We start from the raw sequence: 12,358 nt of genomic DNA on the forward strand, positions 1-12,358 counted from the left end.
ATGATCCTTGTTGGGGTAACCAGCTTTGGTCTCCATGTCAGCTTTGATCCTGTGTCAGAAATTGCTGAAGACGAAGCCCTCTTAATGTTCTATCATGATGCCCAGGTCTCAAAGTCTTTGGGTCCCAGATTAGGCTTTCCATTCTTTTGTAGCTAGTGTTTCTTCTTCATTTCTGTTGTGGAGGATGGTCACCATCTCAGCAATCTTCCCAGTGACAAGTACCACCTGAGCTGTGGCTCACACGAGCCCAGTGTAGCTGCCAGCTTCTACGTATTTACCTTTTGTGGTGTCTCTTACATCTCTCCTTTGTTTGCCATTTGGCATCCTCTAGTCCAGCTTTCACACCCTACTTGGGGCTTGGGGACTCACCCTCCATCTCCCACCTCATTTCCTGGGCCACTTCTGTATTCATTTTGAATAAAGGTGTGCAGTGCCTCTGCTTTCCAAATCCCTTCAAATTTCCTTTCTGTCAGTAAAAAGTCTCAAAGTTCTACTCTCTCTGTCTGTCTGTCTGTCTGTCTGTTTCTCTGTCTCTCTCTCTCCCCCTCTCTCTCTCTTTCTCTGTGTATGTATGTGTGTGCACGCACGCATGCATGTGGGGGTCAGAGGACAGCTTGTAGGAGCTAATTCTCTTTGTCTAAAATGTAAGTCCTGGGAATTGACACCCAGTCATCAGGCTTGGTGGCAAGTGCCTTTACCCACTGAGCCTGAATTTCTATACATACTTCTTTCTAAGCAGAATGCTGTACTTTACCCCAAATCCTGCTCTGCCTTGATTGGTCTACTTGTATTTACCACCAAATACTATGGCCATTAACTCAATCAGTTACTCAGTAAATTCTTGTATAATTCTTATGGCCAGGCTTTGTTATATGATCAACCTGTTCTTCACATTATTCCTAAATCAAGATAATCTGGTCTATGTCTGTGTTTAGGCAGAATGGCTGGTGCTGATGTCTGCATTCTCTGGCTTCTGTGTTTTGTGCACTCCTCAAGGCCTCATTTTCACATATCTGGACACTTCTACAGGAATCATTGCTCATCTCTGACCTCTAGCTTTCACCTCTCTTTGTTCAGATGTACTGGGCAAAGCCATTTACTGAAACATATATATTCTGTATATACTGCTATCTCAGAGGATAAACTCATCAGAAGAACAAGTCCAAGTCTCAGTGAGATGTCCTAGCTCTGTCATTTCCTACCTATGCAGATTGAGTCTGTCTCTTAAGCCTCTCTGACATGATCTTTCACATCCACATTGGGGGTAAATTCAGTCCTGATGCTGAAATGTTAATGAGAAGGTGGTATGAGATGCTGCACATTTGGCACCAGGCAGAGTGATGGATATCCTGTCAGCCCAGTGACTACCACCAAGGTTATTGTCATGGGAATTTCTTATATCCCCAGAGTTTTGCAAGATCTACTTACTTTAGGAGCTCTGTAAGGGCTGGGAGATGATACGTGAGCAGAATAAATAAAACCAGTGGATCCTTTTAGGAAATCCTGGATCTCGATGAGCTACAAAACAAGAAGAAAACCCATCTTGTTTGATTTACCTAAATCTGTGCCATACCCCTGATGGTTTTAATAGCTGATTTTCACACATTGCCTCTGATCATGACCCGGTTGATCAGGTGTGCTGATATGTGCTGCTAGCCCACATCCAGGTATGTGATATGCAGACTCATAGCCACATACATTCGCTCATAATGTGTCCACTTGTCACACCACCTCCATTCACATTATTTTTGCTTTCTCTTTCTATTACTTTTGTACAGAATGCTTTGCTTCCCTTTGCTGTATCACTGGTTTCTATCCATTGGACGATTCATGGTGGAGTTCCCTATCTATTACTACCATTTTTGCTGAAGACAGGAATAAAAGACAAACAAACTTGGAAGAACTCAAAGACCAGTGGAGGAGACAGGCTGTCAGACAAACAGTTACAGTTTAGCATGCCAAATTCTGGCTGAAGGGCCTGTACATAGTCTCATTAGACCGCAGAGATGAGTACCATCCCATTTTTAAGGGAGCCCTTGCTAGACAGTAGTCTATGTGAAAATCTCAAGGTGGATATAGAAAAGATCAGAGGCTTTGTTCTTTCAGAGTCACGAGAATAGAGCAGACTGTGATATGTCTCAAGGCTCAAAGACATCATTTTCATCAAGCCCTTTTAGACAATCCCACTCCCACACTGCCATCCAAGCTGCCCTTTTATCTTAAGTGATGTACAGATGCTTTGGAAGAACCACCTACCACCATGGACAGTCCTGCCAGAGACTCCCACATGTGATTTCCAGCTTAGCTTCTCCCTTCCAATGCAGGTTCTCAGCAATGCTTTTAGGTAATCCCATGCAGAATGACCTGTGTCTTTAACTTACTAGTTATAAAATGTTATAAAATGTTATAAAACTCTAGTTATAAAATGGGACAGAAAAGAGGACGTCAAGCAGAGATTCCAAAACTAGCTTATTAGGTTTCAAACCTGAGTCAGCTTGGTGTTCAACTGTACAAGAAGGTGGTAAGGACTGTGTAAGGATCAGTTTATAAAGGACTTCCTCTTGATGAGGAAACATTTGGCCTTGCTAGTATTAACAAGATCAGAAACTGTTTTTAGAGACGTCTCCCCAAACAGGAAAACTTTGCATGAGTTCGTAAGTAAATCGATATTGCTACCTGGGTATCTGCTGGGGCCTCGTTGATAAAAGGCTGGCTGGCTACTCAAATGCACTCTGAGACCTGATGTCATCTCTGTGGCTTTTCTGGATGTCTTTGTGCTTCTCTGCAGGCAGACAGACAGTATGACATCCCCCCACAGCACCGACTGCCCAAGCAGCCCAAAGATGGCTTCCTGGTGGAGCAGGTGTTCAGTCCTCATCCTTATCCTGCCTCCATCAAGGCCCACATGAAGAGCAACCCCATGTATACAGACATGCGGCTGACTGAGCTAGCTGAGGTTAAGCGGGGCCAGCCTTCTTGGACCATAGAGGAATATGCTCGAAACTCTGGTGACAAGGGCAAGCTGACAGCTTTGGACCTGCAGGTGAGCCTCACTGTTCCCGGGTGGGAAGAGCCCAGCCATAGACTGTGGATAACGTAAATCTGGCCTCTCCCTCAAACCAACTCCCTGGGTCTCTGTCATGGAATTCCGAACTTTAATAAACAAGAGAGCAGAGAGGTCTGTTTTCTTTGTAGCTGTTGTTTTAAACAGGGGGGTTTATTCCTTGCCTATTTGACCATAAATCTTTAACAACAAGGGTGCTTGCTTAATACGTTTGTTGGCCCTCTGATTTGCTAATGATGCTTTTAAAACAAAGTGCAAATTCTAATCTTTGCTCACAAGACCTGAGCCAAACTGTTTAATGCAACACAAGCTGATTTCTCCTTCCATATGTAGCACGTGGGATAAGCATGTTTGTGGGAGCCAAGCTATGGATTATGTTTCCATATGGAGCCACCCCAGGTAAGAGTCATTCCTGGAAGGTCTTTGAATGCCGTTATGGCTAGAGGGCATGCTTTTCTGTTCACCCACCGCAGGGTTGGGTTTTGGCTGCACTTTTATTTTGGTGGGCAGCTCTAAGTGGTTCCAGTCACAGCACGTCTGTCTATGTTTCCACATCACTGCAAAGGAATCACCATGGGCACCTGTGGGCTTAGCTGTGTGGACAGTGAGGCCATGGTCCAAAGGGGATGAGTTATCTCCAGACAGCCCACGTTTCTGAAGTACGGTTGGTGAGAGCTGTCTGTAGACCCACTATGACAAGCCTTTTGTGTCATGGCCCTGCTCTAAACAAAGAAGGTATGGGGGTGCAGCATGTGGCAGAGGAAAGACACTGGGTTTGAAAAGCACCAAGGCCTAACTCAAAGCTTTTTCAAAACACTGTGTGACCTGGAGCACTTATTTCACCTGTTTCAGTTTTGGTTGTCTCACCTATGAAATGGGCATAAATGGCATTGTTGTGAGAAGTGGAAAAAATACATACGAAGAACCTGGCACCGAGTAGGTATTGAGAGGAACAGCACTCAGGAGTTGGTAGTGGATGCTGCAGTCAGTCAATGAACATAGTACTTTGCATATCCATCTCTTGGTTTCCAGACACAGTTGCCTGTGAGGCAGGCATTGCTCTGACCATCTCCAGCTCACAAATCAGGAAACCATGAAAGCAGGAAGCACAGTGAGTTGGCTGACGTCCAACAGGTCTGGATCTACAGTGGACAATTGGACAATAAGTCTCCTGGTCTTCCTTTTCTCTTCCCTCTGTAGCATTTCTCTTGGTTGTTGCTAGGAGTTTAACAGAACTTCATCTTCCACAAAAGTCTTGTAATCACACTTGCATAGCTTAATTGCTAAATGGTAGAAATTCAAGGGAGCTCTGGCCCAGTCCTAGAAAAGTGGTCTGTGGTGACAACAGGAACATTCTAAGCTTCCCCCTCATCCATCCTACTCAATGTATATAATATCCCCATGAATTCCATGGGCCACTTGCCCCTTTGGGCTGCTGTCACCTTCCTGATGACAAACAGGCTAGACTGTAATGACCTTAGTCTCCCACAGGCAGACTGCTGGGCAATTATATGTGGCATCCTTTGATCAGTGTGTCTTAGGTTATCATAACCTATCAGCCAGGAAACACTCAGAATTAGACATGGCTCAACAGGTTGTAATGACCAATATTTCACCCTGCCCCGGAGGGAATTTTGAACACAGATCCTTAAAGTTTAGGAAGAGGGAGCTGAGGGGTTTTGCATTTACAAATACATGGAAAAATACGAAGATACATCTGGGTTACGGAGCTTAGGTGATTCTGCTTAACAGTGGAAGGACAGAGTGTCTGGTCACATGTTCTGAGGGGATAGAGAGCCCATTGTCTGGTGATGGTTTGATAGCAAGGCAGAGCAGACACTGGAGGCAGGTGGTACACCAGCTCATTCAGTTGCATTGCTTGGTAGAGATTCGAGTGCTATTCCGGGTTAGCTTGGGACCAGGTTTCTCAGGGCCCATTTTTGTCCATCTATAAATCCCTAAATGATATCCACTGAGGGAATAGGCACTCGTGTAGGCCTGGCTTTGTTTTCATCACTTGGCAGGCCTAATTAACATGTGAGTATGTGTGTACTGTCCCTGGAAATCTGGGTATTACCTGTCTGTGTTGTGGTGCCATTACAGCTTGAGGTTACTGGGGAAAAAACTAATTAAAAATAGTTTATTTCATAGGCAGACTCTTAACCCATAACAAAGTGTAGATACTTATGGAAGGAGGCTGATTTTCTTCTCTCTGAGATAAGGAGAACAGAGCACAAAATGTACTGTACCTGTGTGTGTTGTATCCCTTCTGGGCAGCTTGGGAAAATTGGGGAAAAGAGCAGCTTGTTTTGGCCATAATGACAAGAGTTTGTCTTCAAGGTTATAGGGCAAGGAAGGCTGTCTGTCTAGCCTTCCACCTAAACCTAATCTTCATGGGCATGTCATTCATATTTTAGGTCAGTACCCCAACGAAACAGGGCTATCGTTGGATCCTTTTCTTTCTTCTTGCGTGTCTATTCAGCTACTGAAGGATTTTCATATCAGGGAGAGCAAGTGGGGCTCAACTGTGTCCATGAAAGTCAAAGCATGCTGTCTCTCTCCTCTCTCTGTCTCACCTCTCTTTCCTCTCTCTCTCTGTATGTGTGTATTGGTATACATACACATGTATATGAATTGTGTGTGCATGTGTTTACATATGCATGTACATATGTAAGCCTGTGTTTGCATATGTGTGTTTTTCGGTGCATGTGTATGGGAGGCCATGACACAAACATGACAACAGAGATTCTAAGTAGGAGAGCTTAGTCACTGCAGAGCTGTTTAGATCAGCTCTAGGGAGACTCCTGAACTCCAGCAGTGGACAATAGATCCTCGGAGTTTCTTACCAGGTCATCTACAGGCTTTACCTTCATTTAGAATATTCTGGTTTACATTAGAGGTATTGTGGGTGGCTAGAACTGCCTTCTGCCCTTCTATCTAGCTTACAGAGTTCATAAACAATGTTAAAGTCAGCCATAAATTCCAGTCTCTTGCCACTGTACAGTGTTTTCCAGCCTGCCTCACCTACCCACTGTAGCACCAGAGTGGTTCCAGATGATCTGTACATGAGTGGGTTTGACTACTCTGATAACCTTTTTCTTCGGACATCATACGTAACATTTCATACAGTTTTTACATGTCATCAAATGGTATACTCACTGGATTCTCTTAAGTGATTTACAAGTAGAAAAACCATTCTGAGTGGGAGGACAGAGACAGGAGCCTGACTGGAACCAGCCTGTAGTCCACAGTCTGAGGATGCCTCCCTCCAAATACATGGCAGTTATCAACAGGGAAGTGATGAAATCTTGAGACTGAATGGCAGTGGGTTGTCGGCACCCTGCAGTAAGCAGAAGGCATGCCCAAAGGGAGGCTGGGAAGTTGGTAGAGGGGATCACTCACTGTAGTGTGAGCAGGTCAAGGTCCAGAAATAGCCAGTGAAATACCCAGAGGGCAGCACCGAAGAGAGAGAAGAGCTGTTGCCTTTCTTGGATCTGAAGGACCAAGGGCAGGAGCAGGAAACTCACCATGACCCACAGCTCTGCATGTTAGAGTCTGGTTGAAAGATGCAACCCAGTGGGAAGAACACTGGGAGAAACATCACTCCACTTTTCTCTCCTCTTGTTTCCCTTGACTGAGCCTACTTTGTGGCTCCAGGAGGCACAGAACAAGGTGCAGAAGGAACTGTCTAGAAGGGCAGGTGGGAAATCATGAGCATGCTTTAGAGTCATTACTACTCCACCAACAGTGTGCCATGGCTGAGCTATCTCAGTGCTGCAAGCCTGGGGTTTGTTTGTTTGTGGATTTGATCATATAAAACTTTAATGTGCTCATGTTTATAAAACTTAAACAATTCAAGAAGCCTTCTCACAATGGGTATTCGGCTTGTGATTTAGAGATTTAGGTGGCCTCACTTGGGATTGTAATGTGTTGTTGCCTTTTTTTTCTAGGCACGTTATTAAATGCTTGCCATAAAACAGGAACATAGCTTTGCTTCCATGGAAATAGATTATAGCCATCAATGTGCAGTGGGGTTCATGAGAAATATAGGTTAAATATGAGATTTCCTCTGTAGACAATACATTAATCCTTGGTAGGCATTTGCTGTAGGAGCTGGCTTTGGGGAAAGTGCTACTTGCTCTAGAATCATCACCAACTAGGGTGGGGACAGTCTGCTATGGGTCTGCAGTCCCTGACTTTGAATAGCCTTCTAACCTGTTCATGCAAATGCTTGAAATGGAAATATTTTACATTTTGATTAAGCTGGAGGTGGCTTTGATTTTCAGTAGAAGCTTCGAGAAATGAGCTGACTGAAAATTACAAGACAGTCTTGATTCCAGCAGATCTCTTCTTAGAGACTTCTGGTAGAAAATATTTTTCAATGACTTTTCTTGCTTCTCTTATAGTGAAGCCCAACTACTCTTCTTGGTCACATACCCTTGAAGTTGAATCTTGTTTGTTTTGGACATTTTGCTTACTTATGTAGAGATGGCCCTGGGTTTCCCTATGTAGAAGCTCTTGTGTCAGTTATAGTGAGGGAGGAGCCAGTGACATGTGATGTCTGGGATGGGTCCTTGGCAGCCTATTGCTGGCACAGACCTGGTGGAGGAGCATTTTATAATGCTATCATTGCTAGACACCAGCTGCAGACAACTTGTAAGTGTTCCAGGATTGACAATCGTCAGGATGTCTGAGACCTGGTTTCAAGCATTAACCACATTTCTAACATCTTCTCTTTACTTTTAGACCCAAGAATCTTTAAACCCAAACAACTTAGAATACTGGATGGAAGATATTTATACTCCAGGCTATGATTCATTACTGAAGCGGAAAGAAGCTGAATTCAGGAGAGCCAAAGTCTGCAAGATCGCTGCTCTCATCACTGCTGCTGCATGCACGGTCATTCTTGTCATTGTTGTGCCCATCTGCACTATGAAGTCCTGAACCTGTGGACTCAGCATTACATGCAGCTCATGACTCCCATTGTTTTCCTCTGTATTTCAAAAGCTCACCCCAGTGTGGCTATCAGTTTCCTGAAATAGAGACAAATCAGGATACTTTTCTATAGTGCTGACGGCCATCTTCAGAGACTATATACTCTGGGAAGAAATCTACCTAGCTGTTAAGCTGTAAGACATAGTTACACTCTGATATATTTAAAAACATATAATATCCTTCTCCACATAAGGAGTGCCATGGATTATCAGTAAAAAAAAAAAAGTTGGATTCTTTAATTTTGATGATTCATGGTGGGCATTAAGTTATACAGAACAGAACTAATACCTGTTCTTTGGAGGCACTGATGGTGACACGAAGACGAGAAAACCAAAGGGGTGGAATCTGTTTCTTTGAGACTCTAAGATTGTTGTCGTCGATGTAATTGGATGTGTCTCAACAAGAATGTGGCTTCTCTTCAGACTTTTATCAAGGGCTATTGACTTCCTTATTGCCCTTCTGTCATTGTCACTATAGAACATCTGAATCACTGCAGCTCTTGACAGCAGCATTCTGAAACTTCTTCTTGGGCCCAGGAAAGAAAGAGCTATACTTCCAAGCCAAGCATGATATGCAGAATTCTCTTTTTGTAGAATGGGCCGAGATACTCAGGATAGGCAACCTTTCTGTTGTCCCCAACATGATGTGGGGAAGCTTTCCATTTGGGATATGCTCAACATCTGAAGGTCATAGCCACCCCAAAGGATCTACTGTTCTAGCTCTGGCATGTGGCTCTGTTCCTTGTTTTTCTAACTTTTAGTGGTATCTGACGCTCTTCTCCGAAGAGTTTGGAACTTGTCCTTGTGCCTTGAAGAGCAGAGACAATGGTGACACTTTGACATTTTAACTATAAACCACAGTTTCTGTCCACCACTGGTGTCAACCATTTTCAGTGGCTTTAAAACGATTTTGAATGCGCATTCAATAATGTGATAAAGGTACTAAGGTCTCCTCAACTACAACAACATCTACTCCAGAGTTTTAAATATTTGTCATCAGTGCAAAAAATAATACATATTTAATAATTTATCTATCTACATGTCTAAATACCTGATTTCTGTTTATTCTCTTCATTGCTAAGTAAGTTGAGAGCAAGATTTTTTTCAAGTGTACAAGAAGCTGTTGTAATTTTTATTGGAGTTTGATATTTGTTTCCACCTGATTGGTGCTTTGACAATAATTGGGCAGAAAGACTTCTTATCAACATCTGTGTCTAATGTCTTACTCCAGATTGAAGAAAGATGGTTGTCAGAAATGAGCAACCTTAAATTCATTTCACAACAAAGTGGAGCATACACACATCTTGGTAGTAAGAATTATCACTTTGGAAAGTATGCACACTTTCTGTAAGTGGAATCTGAAAAGCCTTTTAATTTCTAAAGCAATAGGAGTCCGGCATCCATCCTAAATATTTCCAGCTAATGCTGAGCTTGCTGCACCAGATCCTGTTGTCACTGGTGAAGAATAGTCAGTACATTCTATGATCCTAACAGATGGGGGATGGATTTTCTCACCTGTAAGGGACCTGTGTTTTTAGAGGTCTTCACGCTATCTATTTCTATTGATATGTTTACTAATGGATCTTCAATTAGGTGACTGAAACTTAAGCCTTAGAATGGAGGATTTGTGGTTGAAAAATGACTGAAATGAGTACATAAGTACATGCATGCAAACACACACACACACATACATGACTGTTGTCAGAATTGTAGTCTTTTGGTGCTCTGTTTTAGATTGGGCACTTCAAATGAGGCTGTCTCTTTCACTCCAAAGAGGATGCTAGATTAGGTCCTTTGAGGGTCCCTGCTGCACCTCCTCCTTGTTCACAATGACTGTGTACCACATGCTGGTGCCGCTATTCCACATCCACACCACATATTAAGCTATTAAGGAATAAGAAATAGCAGTTTTCAACCTCCTGGTCTGTGATTTGCTGAACAACAGACATGTATACTTCCAGGATAATAAAAAAATCTGGTGAAATCCTCACCTGACTCCTCTGTATTACAGTTGGACTTATGGGAGCCAAGTAGAACACCCCTGATAAAACTGCTGATATAATGAAGCCAATCACATTTCATCCATTGCTACTGCCCTGTGGTAAATCTGTTTCCAACGGGCAGTGTGTGAGTCGTGTGCCTATTAGGGAGGGCATAACTAGAAGCCTAAGCCATGCACAGAAGTGAAAGAATCCTGTAGAGTTTTCTAATACCTTTTTCATTTCTGGGGAAGTAGTCAAAGAAATACGACCTTGTTCTGTGTCCAAGTCAATGCTGTCACACATTAAAAGCAGCTAGACCCAGTGATAATCCAGGAACTGGATCATGAAGGACAAAGTAAGGAAGGAGGTTTTCTCTGGAAAGTGACCACCTTCAGGCAAATCGTACCAAGTCTGGTGTTGAAGGACCACACCTTTGCCATACCTAGGAGGTCATGGATGCCCTGAGTCCCAGAATCCCTAAAATATTATATTTATAGTTATACCCCCTTTGACCTCAATTTGATTTTCTTAGATCCTAGACTCACTCTGGCTCCTTTAACTCCTCAATTTTCATAACGAAGGAAGAACATTTACTTGACAGAAATGTATGCATCTCTCACTATAATATGCCCCCTTTATCTCTTGTTGCAATGCACCACCCCCTTTCCAAGGCAAAGAAGACTGACTGGCCTTCTGTTCTGAGTGTCTTCTTCTATTACTTCATAATTTTTACAGAAAGTATATGTTTCGTACCCAAATCTAAAGTCACCACATGTTACTAATCACTTCATTTTTGTTGGCTCTCTTTCTTTAATATTAAAAAACGAATCAGATGACCGTTGAGGGATTATTTTGCAATCAGATGTCTATAGGCAATGATGAAATTCAGAATCATCTCATATTTTTACTGATCTGAAATTGTTTAAACACAGCCTTGCAGAAAAAGCAATTGTCAATCAAAAGAACTTTTCAGCTCTCTGATATCAGGCATTTTATTCCAGCACTCCCTTGTTTAAACTACTGAAACAATGAAGCCAATCACACATTATCTGCTGCCAGCTAATCATAAATTGTTTATTATTTTAGGGCATGCAGCCATGTGAATAATACCTGCAAGGCTAGCTTAATAGATATGCTAAAGCAATCAGTATTCCAAATATCTGTACTATTGTTGCCATTGTCTTAATTCCTTGTCAGAGTTAGGCAGTGTGGATTTTGTGAACAGTGACACCTTATTTGTTTGTTTATATTTTTGCACAAAGCCCCTCTGTTAATGGTTAAATGGTATGAGAATTTATAAATGTTGGAATTCAACATACTTCCTATTATTAATATAACCAAACCTACAAGAATATCGTGGTCAATTGTGTGAATACCAAATAATTATATACTGTATATTGTACTACAGAAATTTGTATTTTAAGGCAAAGATTTGAGTAATTGTTGACATAACTGAAGAGTATGAGATATTTATTAAGTAACAGAAAGAAATGCAGCAACCTTCCTTATTTATGCCTTACAAACAATAGAGTGTGAAATGTAAGGCGGAGTTCTATGTGAAGACCCTAAAGGGATGGGTTTCCTTGAAGGCAGGGATTGTGACTTTCTACGTTTGTTCTGTACAGCTCTCAGCACACTCTTGGTGCTTGATAAATGTTATATAATACCAACGACTAAGCACATTTTTAGATCCTTTTTCAAATGGCTCGTGTAAAATTTGGTTAATGTTGGTTTGAAGCTATCATGTAAAAATCTGCCTCTCCAAATATAATCAAAATAAATGGAAAATATGCAGTAACTTGTGGTGAGATTTTATTTTATCCGTAAACTAGAGGGTACCAGTTTATGAACATGTTACACACTGTCTGTCTTGATTCTTTTGTCTCAAACTGAATGATTCTGAAATAAAATATCAAAATATGTGAGCAACCTGATTCCCTTCCTGTCTCACCCCCACTAAAACCTCACAGAAAAATCACCATCAGTCACTCAGTTTGTTGAATGTGAAGAATATCTCCAAAAGCAGTTTCCTGTTGTTTCACAACCACGAATATATTATTATCTACCTATTCTTTCTACTGATGAATGGATTTTCAGGTCCCACTTACAAGAGTACTGTGGTCAATTGGAACAGACCCACAATTCCGGTCACTATGTGCTGAGAGATAGACATTGGTGCTCCTGGGGGAACAGGTTTGGGATTATGAATGTTCTTGATTTACTTTTTCTTGTAACACATATGTTGGGTCATGTGAGATGCTTTAATGCTAGGTTAGAGCACAACGCTGAAGACCTTCTAAATACAGTTCTGCAAATAT

The 12,358-nt window shown here is 42.1% G+C and overlaps 1 protein-coding gene across 3 annotated transcripts in view; it reads left to right on the forward strand.

Annotated features, from left to right (window-relative positions):
- Positions 1-12,133, forward strand: part of Minar1 (membrane integral NOTCH2 associated receptor 1) — a 36,004-nt gene extending 23,871 nt beyond the window's left edge. For 2 of the 3 annotated variants that reach the window (XM_060385544.1, XM_060385545.1), the window contains exons 3-4: positions 2,789-3,043; positions 7,811-12,133. In XM_060385544.1, coding sequence (XP_060241527.1) covers positions 2,789-3,043; positions 7,811-8,008 — 453 coding nt within the window. In that variant the 3' untranslated portion in view covers positions 8,009-12,133. Of the gene's footprint in view, positions 1-2,788; positions 3,044-3,397; positions 3,464-7,810 lie in introns of all 3 variants that reach the window. The other variant, XR_009592370.1, reaches the window with a different exon arrangement.
- The last annotated feature ends 225 nt before the right edge of the window (positions 12,134-12,358 follow it).

Source organism: Meriones unguiculatus, chromosome 6 (assembly GCF_030254825.1).
Source record: "Meriones unguiculatus strain TT.TT164.6M chromosome 6, Bangor_MerUng_6.1, whole genome shotgun sequence".
Classification (NCBI taxonomy): Eukaryota; Metazoa; Chordata; class Mammalia; order Rodentia; family Muridae; genus Meriones; species Meriones unguiculatus.